The 14,142-nt window shown below is 35.3% G+C and overlaps 1 protein-coding gene and 1 pseudogene across 2 annotated transcripts in view; one reads left to right on the forward strand and one right to left on the reverse strand.

The window, feature by feature from the left end:
• Positions 1–14,142, forward strand: part of DYNC2H1 (dynein cytoplasmic 2 heavy chain 1) — a 413,953-nt gene that overhangs the window by 197,314 nt on the left and 202,497 nt on the right. For both annotated transcript variants that reach the window (XM_064288850.1, XM_064288851.1), the window contains exons 76-77: positions 8,635–8,795; positions 12,994–13,119. In XM_064288850.1, coding sequence (XP_064144920.1) covers positions 8,635–8,795; positions 12,994–13,119 — 287 coding nt within the window. The remainder of the gene's footprint in view (positions 1–8,634; positions 8,796–12,993; positions 13,120–14,142) is intronic.
• LOC111752126 (large ribosomal subunit protein uL24-like) lies at positions 11,903–12,820 on the reverse strand (annotated as a pseudogene).

Below are 14,142 nucleotides of genomic sequence, written 5' to 3' on the forward strand. Positions count from 1 at the left end.
CACTTACATCCCTCACTTCTCTGCTCAGATGTCATTTTTTTAGTGAAGATTTCCCTCAGCAATCTATATAAAAATAGCACATCCAATGTCCCTGCAACTCTCCCTATTTTTCTTTGCTTTATGCTCTGTAACTACTATCAGAGATCTGGGGGGCACAGTGGTTAAGAGCTACAGCTGCTAACCAAGAGATTGGCAGTTTAAATCCACCAGCCGCTCCTTGGAAACCCTGTGGGGCAGCTCTACTCTGCCCTGTAGAGTTGCTATGAGTTGGAATCGACTCAATGGCAATGGTTTTTTTTTTCTTTTTTATCACCATCTGAATTCAACCATATTGGATATTACTTGTTGATTAATGCCTGTGTCCCCATCTAAAATATAACCCACATGAGGACACAAGTATTATTTTGTTCACAGTTGTGTTCCCAATGCCTTAAACAGCTCCTAGAATATACACCCAGTCTGACTCATAACGACCTAGAATATATAAAATATATATAAAAATATATAAATGTTCGTTAAGTCAATGGCTACCTTCCTAATTGGCCTCCCTACATTCTTTCTTGCTTCCTCCTCGTTCATTTTCTGTTCAGAAGACTGTTGAATCCCTTTAAAGTCTAAACCAGATCATATCTCTTTCTTGTATACAATTTCCAAAGTTGTCTGAAACTACTTACAGAATAAAATCCAGACTCCTTATTTAGGCTAACAAAGCCCCACAGTCTGGCCCCTGTCTGCCTATCTGACCTCATCTTGTACGCCTCTTGCTTGCTCACTGTGCTTTAGTAGGCAAAACAGCCCAAGGACCTTTGCATTCTGTTTGGCCTGTCTTTTCTTCTCTTTTTGTATGTGTGGCTCCTCTCTATCATTCAGATCTCAGCTTTAATGTGCATTCTTAGAGTGGTCTTTATGGGCTAGCTAGTAAGCATCAACACATCAGCCTATTTTAGTTCTCTGCATAGTGCTCATCACTATTATATAATTCTGGCTTCTTGATGTATTTATTGCCTGTTCCTATCACTGGAGTGCAAGATTAAGTAAAATGAAGCAATTTTCAAATGTCTTAAGAGTCTATCCTTTTCCTGCCCACTTACTCTTAAAAAAATCAGCTCTTCGTGCTGCATTGTACATGACCTTCCTTATTGACCTTGTAGACTGACCTTCTACCAACTCCTTGGAATAGTTCTGTTACTGTTCTGTTTCATCTCCAAGTTAAATCACATTTAAGGTTTAACAAAATTAACTGAAAACCTCATGATATTCAAATGCCTTAAAGTTTAATATACTTCTAAAACCATACTACTTATTTCTAGGCAAAATTTAAATGTACTGGGAGTATGGCTGGATGTCTTTGTGCTTGGTCAAGTAGTTTTATTAATACAGTTTTTAAAATGCAATTGAAGTTTTATTGTATGAATGAGTTTTAAGCATTCAAATTACTAGAGAGTGACAAGCACTTATCTCTTTCTAATCAAATTTTAGAGATTTGATTTCAAATGTAATTTCTCTGCCATTATTCATATGTGAAGGTTTTTATTAAGCTTTATCAACCCTTTTCATAATCTATAAACTTCAAGATAGTAACTTATAAAAGTAATTTCAATTTTAGATTTAAGTTAGTATAGCAATCCTCAAAACATGCCAGTTTAATATAATTCTATAAACTAAGTGTATGTACTGAAAAATCTACTACATTATGTTTTTTAAAAGAGTAGCCACCAGATGCAAATATCTTCACTTTTGTAATTCTAGTTTAATGTTACTTAAAAAAAAAAATAACTATGGAGAGCGGGGTATTATGCTAAGTGAGGTATCTGAAATGTAAAGGCACGTGGTCCTATAAGGTGCTATATTAGCTACAAGATCCCGAAACCTCTCAAAGGTTCTGCATCAGAAAAGTCTTTGGTATCTCACTGCAGTTTTGATTTGCATCTCCCTGATGGCTAGTGACATTGAGCATCTTTTCATGTGTTTGGTGGCCATCTGAAAGTTTTCTTTGGCGAAATGTCTGTTCAGGTCCTTTGTCCATTTTATGATTGGCTTATTTATCTTTTTGTTAAGTTGTCAAAGTTTTATATACATTTTGCTTATTAGATTCTTGTCAGATATATGGTTTCCGAAGGCATTTTCTCAGTCGCAGCTTGTCTTTTCACTTTTTTGGTAAAGTCTTTCAATGAACAAAAGTTTCTAATTTTTTATCGTTTATTTATTTTGTCTTTTGCTCTTTGTGCTTTTGTTATTGTATTAGAAAACCCACTGTTAAAAGCTAGCCCTGACAGTGTTGCCCCTGCTTTTTCTTCTAAGAATTTTATAGTTTTAATTTGCACATTTAGGTACTTACTCCATTTTGGATTTTTTTGTGTATGGTGTGAGGCATGGATCCTGTTTCATTTTTCTGCTTGTGAAATCCGATTTTCCCAGCAGCATTTATTGAAAAGATTCTTCTTTCCTTATTGAATGGACTTAGTACCTTTGTCAGTTGATGACAGATGTGTGGGTTTATTTCTGGACTCTCAATTCTATTCCAGTAGTCTATTTGTCTGTTGTTATACCGATACCTGGCTGTTTGATTACTGTAGCTGTACAGTATGTTTTAAAATCAGAAAGTTTGAATCTTGTTCCTTTGTTCTTCTCTTTCAACATTGCTTTAGCTGTTTGGGGCCTCTTGCCATGTAAAGTTCAGGATTGGTTTTTCCATTTCTGTAAAGAAGGCTGTTGGAATTTTGATTGGGATTGCATTAAATCTACAGTTTGTTTTGGGTAGTATTGACATCTTAACAATATTAAGTCTTCCAATCCATGAACATGGAGCATCTTTCCATTTATTTAAGATACCGTTTACTCCCCCTAGGATGGCTAAGACAAAAAAAAAAAAAAAACCCTGAAAATAACAAATGTTGGCGAGCTTCTGGGGAATTTGGAACCCTTACCCATTGTTGGTGGGAATGCAAAATGGTACAGCCATTTTGGAAAACACTGTGGCAGTTTCTCAAAAAAGTTAAAAATGTAAATACCATGTGACCCAGTAATTCCACTCCTAGGTGTACACCCAAAAAACTTGAAAGCAGAGACTCAAGCAGAGACTTGTACACCATTGTTCATAACAACACTATACACAATAGCCAAAAGGTGGAAACAATGCATATGCCCATCAACATATGAATGGATAAACAAAATGCATACAATAGAATACTACTCAGCCAATAGGGAAAATGAAGTCTTGATACATGCTGCAATATGAATGGAACTGGAAGACATTATGCTGAGTGAAATAAGTCAATCACAAAAGGTCAAATATTGTATGACCTCACTTAACATAAAAAAACAAAAAAAAAGGCAAATGTGTAGTAACAAAGTTTATTAGTGATTACCAGGTACCGGAGGTAGGGGGGAAGAAGGGGTTAATGGTGATGGAAATAACACATTGATTAAGGGTAGGATTGCACAGCCAATTATTGTAATTACCATCAATAAGTTGTATATCTGTAAAAAGTTGAATTGGCAAAAGTTGTATGATAGATATATTTACAACAATGACAAAAAAAAGAGTAGCTGCTGAGGCTGCTTGTGTACAACCAGAAACCTTATGGTATTTGCTTTCTTGGTTTGGAGGTTTAGGGTCATGTTTCCATGGGACATCCCAGTTAATTGGCCTAATAGCATGTTTAGTGCATCTGTTCTGCCTTCAAGTTTGTTGTGTAGTGCCTGGGGACTTAAAAGCTTGCAAGTAGCCATCCAAGGCACAACGATTGGTCTGTGTTTGCCTGGAGCAATAGAGGAAGAAGGAGCAACAAGAATAGAAGGAGGAAATGGAATATGTGGTTAATTGTCTGCCTGAACAACGGCTTCCTTTGCCATGAGACCAGAACTAGATGGTGCCCAGCTATCATTACTGAACATTTTGATCAACGATTCTATAGCAGAATCCTGATCAAAAGGAGGAAGATATGGAACAGAATTTCAAGTTCTTGTGTACTTCAGATTTCCTGGAGCCGTGAAGGTTGGATGAACCCCTGAATCTATTGCCCTAAGATAATCTTAAAACCAAAAATATCCCCTGAAGCCCAGTTTATTTTAATTAATAAACGCCTGCCTTGAGCAGTATGCTCTTTTAAGAACTATCTGTGTGTGATCAAATTGACAAAACAACTTGAAAGCTTAGATAGGGACTTCAGAGGGGGCAGCGAATTTATGTTAATGGGGGAGGAACAATTCAGAAGAGGAAGGTGAGAATGGTTGCACAACTTGAACAATGTAATCAGTGTCACTCATGTAGAAACTTGAATTGGTGTATGTTTTGGTGTATATATTCTCAACAACAATAACAAAATAAAATAAAAAGCTTTGGGGATTTGTGCAACTTCCCTAATTTTACAATCCTATATAGCTGCTAACTGAAAGGCTGGTAGTTTGAATCCACCAGGATTCCCTACTCTGTCCCGTAGGGTCGCTATGAGTCGGAATCAACTTGACCGCAATGGGTTATACCTCTGTTATCTATACTATCACCCCATCTAGTTCCATCCCATACTTTCTGTTTCCATAGCTCAAACTGTCTTGTGAAAAATCAAAGACTTCAGCCTTCAGTGTGGATTACAACTCAACATAAAAAAACAAAAATCCTCACAACTGAACAGTAAACAATATAATAAACGGAGAAAAGGTTGAAGTTGTCAAAGATTTCATTTTACTTGAATCCACAGTTTCCGTTGGGCAAACATGCTGCAAAAGATCTCCTTAAAGTGTTCAAAAGCAAAGATGTCACTTTGAGGATTAAGGTTCGCCTGACCCATGCCATGGCATTTTCAATTGCCTCATATGCATGCGAAAGCTGGACAATGAAAAGGAAGACCAAAGAAAAATTGATGCCTTCTATTTTTTTTTTGTTGCGTATGTTATGGTGTTAGCGAAGAATATTAATTATACCATGGCCTGACAGAAGAAAAAATAAACCTTGTCTTGGACAGTGTACAGCCAGAATGCTTTTTTAGTAGCAAGATTGGTGAGACTTTGTCTCATTTACTTTGGAGGTGTTATTAGGAGAGACCAGGTCCTGGAGAAGGACATCATGCTTGGTAAAGTAGGTCAGCAGAAAAGAGGAAGACTCTCGATGAGATAGTGACACGGTGGCTGCAACAGTGGGTTTAAACAGCAATGATTGTGAGGATCACACAGTACTGGGCAGCGTTTTATTCAGTTGTATATGGGGTGGCTATGAGTCGTATCTGACTCAATGGCACCTGGCATGGATTGATTTGTTTCCCCCAAAAATATCTGTCAACTTGGCTAGGCCGTGATTCCCAGTATTGTGTGGTTGTCCTCCGTTTTGTGATCTGATGTAATTTTCCTGAGTGTTGTAAATCCTAATTTCTGCCTGTGGTTAATGGAGCAAGATTAGGTTATGTTAAAGAGGATTATTAGGGTGGGATGCAACACCCTTACTCAGCTCACAAACCTGATTTGATATAAAGGGAGTTTACCTGGGGTGTGGCCTACATCATTTTTTATCTTACAAGAAGTAAAAGGAGAGAGAATCAAGCAGAGAGGTAAGGATTTCAGTACTACCAAGCAAGAGGAGCCAGGAGCAGAGTGCATCCTTTGGACCTGGGTTCCCTGTGCTGAGAAGCTCCTAGACCAGGGAAAGATTGATGACAAGGAAATTCACCCAGAGCTGACAGAGAGAGAAAGATTTTCCCTGGAGCTGGCATCCTGATTTAGGACTTCTAGCCTTCTAGACTGTGAAAGAATAAATGGTTAAAGCCACCTACTTTTGGTATTTGTGTTATAACAGCACTAGATAACTAAGCAGAATTTAACAACAACAAGCACCTTAGTTACGCTCTGCAAAGTCTCTTCACAGTGGTACCTTGGTTATTGTCTGATTGAACAACCAGGAGGTAGGAATCTTGGGGGACATCTTTAAAGTTCTGCCTGCCATGGAATATTTGAGCTCTTTTTTTTTTTGTTTCCACTGTTGAGTATTATTCTATTTGTATACATATTTTCCTGTTTAATTTGTTGATATATATAAGGTTAGGTTGTGGTAGTTTTTTTTTTTTTTAATTTTGCTATTTGTTGTATATACTTAGAGATGTCTTTATAATAAAGGAGGGTCATTGTGTACCCTTGATGCTTATTAGTCTCTTTGTTAGGGAGCGTGGTATGAATGAAGAAGAATGAATTTGTTAGTTACTCCCTGGGATCGCTTAAAAGCATCGGGAGTGATATATTTTCTTTTTAAATGGCAAAGTATTTATTTTTTATTATCTCAGTTTTTTATTTGAGTAAAATAAATTAAAGGTTTAAGTTAATCCTTTGAATTAGTTTTAGCTTTTTTTTTTTTTTTGAAAGAAATAAACTATGTTTATTTTAAGAACTCACAGTGGTTAAGTGCTCTGCTGCTAATCAAAAAAAAGGTCAGTGGTTCAAACCCACAAGCTGCTCCACAGGAAAAAAATGTGTCAGTTTGCTTCTGTAAAGATTACATCCTTGGAAAACATATGGGGCAGTTCTAGCCTGTCCTGTGGTCCATTAGAGTCAGAATCAATTCAGCGGCAGTGGGTTTTTTTATGGTCAAAATATAAGATTCTAGTGATTTGAAAGTAGTTTTACACTATGACAATTCACAATATAACTAACATTTTTGGCTCTCTAACTTTATTGAACAGCGTTGATTCACACTGACAGCAATAATGATATCATGAGCCGAAATACTTGGCTTAATAAATCCTTTGATCCTGCATAATGCATAGACTCCATTCACGTAAAATGCAACGGGGGTATTTTTGGACTTTTGTGGGCCAAATGACTAACATGTAATTCCAAGTAACAGGAATATCACCTATGTTTCCTGCTATTAGAATTTCTAAGATATAGAAAGAGGATCCTGTCTATTCTTTTCTATTTTTGAGGATATAGGGAAGCCCTTCTTGCCTCTGTGGTCATTTTCGTTACAGTCTCTTAATACTCCATTTGAAACCCCTGTGTCATACTTTGCTTTTTAGCTTCAAAGAAGTATAATTTTGATCATAATTGAAATAGATCTCCTTCAGCTTGGTTTTTAGTGATTAATAGTGAAAACATTCAAATTTTAGCAGAAGAGATTTAAGTATAGTAATAATAAAATTAAGATTCTTTGTTTAGGATTCTATTTTTCGTGAAGTACAGCAAAGGAGAAAAAGCACAGATGAATTGTCTTGAATGGAATTAGCAATTAGCAGCTGGGTGACTTGACAAGATGTATTTCTTTGAGTCTTAGTTTTCTTGTTCATATAATGCTTTTTGTTTCTGAGGATTGTTGTATGGATTAGACAGCAAATAAATAAATATTACCTGGTATAATAATAAGCATAGAGTAGGTGATGAATAAATGAGATCTATTCTATTCTGTTTCCAAACTATCTGTGGATTGAGGGTTTTTTTTTTTTTTTTTTTGTAATAGAATTTTTTTTTTTTAAATAATACTTTTTTTTTTGGTGAAAGTTCGCACAGCGAATTAGGTTCCTGTTCGACAATTCCTACACAAATTTTTCTGGTGACATTAGTTAGGTTTTTTACAATGTGTCAGCTTTCTCTTTAATTGCATTCTGGTTGTTCCGTTTCCAGTACTCCAGTTTCCCTGCCTCTTTGTCTTTTCATCTTTGCTTTAGAGTAATTGTTGAGCTTTTGGTTTCATATAGATGTTTTTTGTAATAGAGCACCATACTCACAGGCAATATCCTTTTTTTGGGTAATAATCTGTTATTTTACTAAAAGGTGACCTCAGGGGATATTTTTGGTTCAAGGTTTAAAGAGTACTTCAGGGCAGTAGTCTCAGGAAGTCCCCTAGTCTTAACTGGCTCAGTAAGTCTGGGCTTTTTAAGAATTTGAGTTCTGTTCTGCATTTGTCTCCCGTTCTGTCACGGTTCATCTGTTGTGGCCATGATCAGAATGTTAGGTCGTGGTAGCCCGGCACCATTTAGTTCTTTTGTTCCCCTATGGTTTGAGTTTTATCCCTGTTTTACTGTTTAGAAAACTGATGCACAGTGCATTCGAGATTTGTATAGGGTCACTCATCTAACAGAGATAAGCTGACAGTTAGGTATTTCTGTCTCTAAATCACACTTTTTTTTTTTACTTTTTATACCGCTTGTTTCCCCCTTAATGCATTGACATAAGAAATAACTTTTTATATTATGACAATAGAATTGGTTACTCAGATTCCCCATGTGCATGGCACAGAATAAATACTTCGCTATCATATAAACTAATGAATGAATGAAGAGATGTATAGTTGGGGTTCGTCTTTTCTACTAAGGAGAAAATTCTATATTGAGACCGCAGTGCTGGCTGTGTGTTTCTTTATCTGTTAAATGTGGTTATCAGGGTATGCATCTCGTACATAGGGTTGTCATAATAATTAGATGGTATCATAAATGTAAAGCATTTAGAAAAGATGCCTGACACACTAAGCACTTAATGAATTTAGCTCTTAACGTTAGTGAATGTGTTTAGGTGAAAAAATTTTAATATATGGGATTATAATTTACTTAGGTAAAAATTAGGTACTGTATATAATAGAGCATGAAATTCGTTTTAATAGAGTCTTCTTCTGAGGCATGTTGCTTTTTATTTTTAATATCCTTAATATATCTTTAGGACTGAAAGAATTGTCTCCACTTCCTCTAAATCTCAAACGTTTATACAGAGAGACGCTAGAAATTGAACCCATCTTGATTATTATTTCCCCGGGAGCTGATCCTTCTCAGGAACTTCAAGAACTTGCTAATGCTGAAAGAAGTGGAGAGTGTTATCACCAGGTTGGTTCTCAGTGCTCTGCTGTTTTTTACTACTGATATTGTTCCTCCTGCCATACTTGACCTATTAGTGAAATGAGCATATTTGCTGTGGTAGGCCACATAATAGCCCCCCAAAGGTATCTACATCCTAGTCCCTGGAACCTGTGAAGAGACTTTGCTGATGTGATTAACTTAAGGATTTTGAGATGAGAAGATTATCCTGGTATGTGGGGAAACCTAATATCTCAAGAGTGTTTATAAGAGGAAAGCAGGAGAGTCAGAGTGAAGGAAGGAGATGTAATGACAGAAACACAAGTCAGAGAGAAGAGAGGCTGCTATGCTGCGGGCTCTAAGATGGAGAAAGAGGATCACAAGCAAAGGGATGTAGACAGTTTCTAAATGCTGGAAAAAAACAAAGAACAGATTCTTTCCCAGAGCCTCCAGAAACACAGCCCTGTGGCATTCTCATTATTTTTAAACCCAGTCACTTTGACTTTTAGACCAATAACACTTCTGATAATAAATGTGTGTTGTTTCACGGCACTAAATTTGTGGTAATTTGTTATAGCTGCAAAAGGATGCAAATACATTTGCATACATTTTGAGAATAATTTTAAAATTTTCCTTGGTTATTTTTACAACAAGTCACAGTAATGTTTACTTGCAAAAACTCAGGAGAAAGAAATATATTTTCTTGAGTAAATTTGGCTAATAAAATACAAAATTTTCCTGAAGTAAATTTAGGAACTTTTTTCTTCAAATTGACTTCTTTTTCCAATTTAGTTTGCATGCAAGTTTACAATTTTAATGTATTAATGTACCCTCAGCTTTTCGATAGGTTTACAAATAAACCTTGCTCATGGGTAAAATAATTAGTAGTAATTAAAAAATAAATATTTCATAGCAACCAGAAATTAAAAATCTCATAAGGAACAATGTAAGTGGAAGATAGCAGACAATCGAGACTGCCAGGCTCAGGTGTGCAGGTCTTGCACTTCTTAACTCTAGGGAGCACCATTCAGATCACAGTTATAATAGATTGGTATATTCATTAGGACAATTTTCAGTTGTCAGTAAGGTGTCTTGAGGATGGAGAACCTTTTTCTACAGGTCGTACCAGTCAACAGTGACTTTGGCAGAAAGATTAAAAATGCATAGTTTACATACTAAACTTTTCATTACTTATCATTCTTGGAGAAGATAATTAATTCTTGGTATTAGTTTGGCTTTTCTTCAAAACTTGATATTAAATCCAGTTAGGAAAGTTTAGAGATTATTGTAGGTTTACCTAATTATTAAAAAGCAGTAGAACATTATTTTTTCATTCCAAATGCTTGTGTTTTCAACTTACACGGCTATGTAAGGTATATCTCAGAAAGGTTCTAGAAGCTGTGAATTATTTCTTTTTTCTTCCCAAGTGGAAATTAAAAATTGTTTTAACAGTATCTTACATTAATTTAATATGAATTTACTGTATCTTCTAAACTTTTAGGAAGGTAGTCTCTTGTGTATTCATAGTAGGTTTTACTATTAGAACGTCTGGAGTTGTGTGTACTAGACTTAAAAAATTGTTTAATATAGTAAAACCTTTTGATTTGGACAGATTTTTAAATCATTCTCCTTTATTTTTTTAAAAAATATTTGCTATGCTGAATGTGTATATATATATATATATTTACACCTTTTTAATGCAATAAAGCTATTTTTTTCTTGACATTTTCCTATTGTGCTTTTTAAAACTATTTTTTCTACCATAAATGTTTTCTTCTTAAGTTTTCATGTACCTTCAAGCTATTTTTACAGTTTATGCATTTTCGAAATTTTTGAGTTGTTTTGTTACTATTTTAGTTCAGCAAAATACATTTCCTTTCTTTTCCTCTAATTCTGTTGTCGTCTATGCATTCATATTTTTTTGTGTCTTAATAATGACAAAATACTGCTTTAATTATATAACGTTTCAGAAAATTTTGTAGACAATTCAGCAGTATTTGTTTCATCTCTCCTATTTGCCTAGTTCCTCGTTAGACCTTGAAAATTGAAAAATAACAATATACTAGTATTTATTACCTCTCTGTTACATCCTTTAATATGCAATGAATCAGATATGGTTCCTATTCTCAAAGACTTTAAAGTCTAATTCAGAAAACAAGTCAGTGTTTGTAAAAATCAGGTGAAAACAATGAAATGCTCTGTTGCACATGTTATGAAAAATAAATCACTGTGGTTTGAAGTAGTCTACAGCAGTGCCTTTCAAACTGTTTTGGTCATGTACATAGTATAGAATTTTGAGCTAGGGCACCCAATATATGTATACTTGTAAATGATATATAACCCATTGCCGTTGAGTTGATCCCGACTCCTAGCGACCCTATAGGACTGCCCCGTAGAGTTTCCAAGGAGCGCCTGGTGGATTCGAACTGCTGAGCCTTTGGTTAGCAGCCGTAGCACTTAACCACTATGCCACCAGGGTTTCCAAATGATATATAGAGATACATAATTATAAATATAAAAATATGTGTAGACACAGATACCACTGTACTGATATGTGAGTATTATATAAGTTATTATTAAAAAACATATGGAAGAGTTTAGACTTGATATGGTAAGTAGCGTGTAGCTATTTTGTACTCTTGACTAACACTTTCATAGAATCTTAAGATTAAGTCATCACATAGTCTAAGCTTTCAAATAGTAAAGAAATCTTATGTACTGAATCTGTTCTCTAGGGCTATTCAGCATCTGCTTGAATGTTTTCAATTATTGGAAGGTTTCTATTCATAAAGTGGCCTATTCCACTACATAAAGTGCAGGTGGACGTTAGGAATTGGAAAAATTGATACAGAGTTTCAGTGAGAGATCAAGATTCATCTTCTCTCTCTTACTCTTTAGCTCTCTCATCTCTTTCATATCTTGTTCTCTCTCCCCTCCCTCCGTATCTCTCTGAGAAGCGAAAGAGGAGCAAAGAGCGAAGGCCAGATTCTTGAGGACCACCAACATCTTAGGTTTTACTAGATAAAGAAGAGCCAGGAAATTACACAGAAAAAGTACCAGTAGCTTGATGGCCAAATATGTGCAGTGTTGGAGTAATCAAAAGAGAAGTAAATTTCGAGGAAGTGGTAGTATCGTAGTATTGATGTTAAATCCCGTAAAGATATCAGTGGGACCACAGTGGTTAAGAGCTTGGCTGCAGACTAAAAAGTCGACAGTTCAAATTCACCAGCTGCTTCTTGGAAACCCTATGCAGCAGTTCTACTCTGTCCTGTAGGGTTGCTATGTGTTAGAATCGACCCAACGGTAACAGGTTTTATAGTTATAAAAAATATTAGCTGTCTAAACGGGTCAGTGTTGATGTTTGAGAGGGCAAGAGTTGTGAGAAATAGTGGGATGAGGAACAAAAGACTATTCAATAATTTTTTTTCATTTTTGTAGTTTTTAATGGAAGTTGTTTATAAGATTATTTTACTCCTGCATCTTAATTGTTTCTTCCTTATTTTTGCCCTTTTCCTTTCCTGCTTGGTGAGACTTGACTTCACGTTCAAGGATCTTTTTGCAGCTTGTTGGTCCAGTGATAACCACCTTGCTGGGCTTAATGCCTACATGGAGAGTTGTGCCATGAGCTTTATCTCACAGCTCCTGCTCAGTTAGGTGACATATTTCCTCCTGTAAACCTGGACTACTTTGCCAGTTTGCTGACCTTTGTAGTATCCTTGCACAATCTGAACTTCATCATCCTTTTGGATGAGTGAACGTTGTATTTCTGTCACAATTCCTTGGAAAGAGGGGAAGACATAATCTTTCTGTGAATGTGGGAAGATGCATTGAAATGCCGTTTATGGTTTTTACTCCGGTCAGAAGTCACAAAGGTATTGAACTTCATTTTGGCCACTGCTGCTTCAGCGATGGCCACAAAAGGGAAAAAAGTATTCACTAATTCTTTCTATTATATTATTCTATATTTGCAAGCCTATAATGAGAATACATTTTTAACAAATAGAAAAAATATACTTTAAAAACCTACCATTGATGTAAGGACAAAAACAAGACAGTTACAGAACCCATTGATAGCAGAGTCCATATCTGTTATTAAAAGTCTAGAACCCTGATTACAATAATTGAGATAGTTCAGGATAATTTTGGCAGGATAATTTTGAGTCTCTTCTAATGTAACGTGTCAACATCTTAGGAAATCTATATGGGTTCTTTTTTTTTTTTTTTACAGGTTGCCATGGGTCAAGGTCAAGCTGACTTAGCAGTTCAAATGCTAAAAGAATGTGCCCGTAACGGAGACTGGCTGTGTTTGAAGAACTTACATCTTGTAGTATCTTGGCTGCCAGTTCTGGAAAAGGTAGATTTATATAAATGTGTTACAGATGATATGTAATACATTCACTTGTTTTGTTAAAGAACCAGTTTCATTATAAATTCAGCTATATCACAAGTGTATTGTTTCTTTTACTTTTGTTTTTAGATGTGCTAACTCAAAGCACAATTTTATATGAACTTTTACGTTTTAAAATTATTGGTTATAGGTACATTTTATAATTTTTTATAATTTACAATTTTAAGCAAGTTCAGCATTTTTTGCCATTTTCTTCATCTTTTTACATCAGTATATTTCATATGATATTAGTGCATGTTAGTGTGAGACATAGATTATATTTATTAAAATAATTTTTAGACTTCACTGTCTTTTAGAGGTATCACAGTTTCTTTTGTCATTCACTCATTCATTCAATCATTCAGTCCATAGACATAGAGTACAGAAAAAAGCCTGGAATTCTGCTAGATGCTGGTTACAAACAATTTTTTCATGCTCTCAAGGAACTTAATTTAGAAGAGACATATCACATTAATGAATAACTATACTGTAGTATGATGAAAACTATGAAAGAGAATTTATAAAACATCATGGAGTGATTAATCCTGCTTGCGTTAGTGGTAGCCAAGATTTCGAGAAGATATTCCTAAAACATGATATTTAAATTGTATTTTGACAGATAAGTAAGAATTTATTGGGTTACAAAGAGAATCATAGGTAGAAGGAATATGCTCAGTAATGATACAAAAGCATAAAATCCGTGGTTGAAGCTTATAGTATGTGGGGGATGGGTAGATGAATTTGTATGATGAACTTTTTTAGGATACTAATAAAAATTATCAATAAGGGAATTGATTTCATTATATAACCTGTGAAAGCATGAACTGATGCAGTGAGAACCTGGAGACCTGAAGACAGCTGGTAGTTTAGGCATAGCAATTATTGCCAACATTTAGTTAGTATTTACTGTGTGCCAGAGACTGTTGTAAGTGCTTTACACCAAGCTCTCGGCTGCTAATTGAAAGGCCAGTGGTTTGAACCCACCAGCCA

This window comes from Loxodonta africana, chromosome 7 (genome assembly GCF_030014295.1).
Source record: "Loxodonta africana isolate mLoxAfr1 chromosome 7, mLoxAfr1.hap2, whole genome shotgun sequence".
Classification (NCBI taxonomy): Eukaryota; Metazoa; Chordata; class Mammalia; order Proboscidea; family Elephantidae; genus Loxodonta; species Loxodonta africana.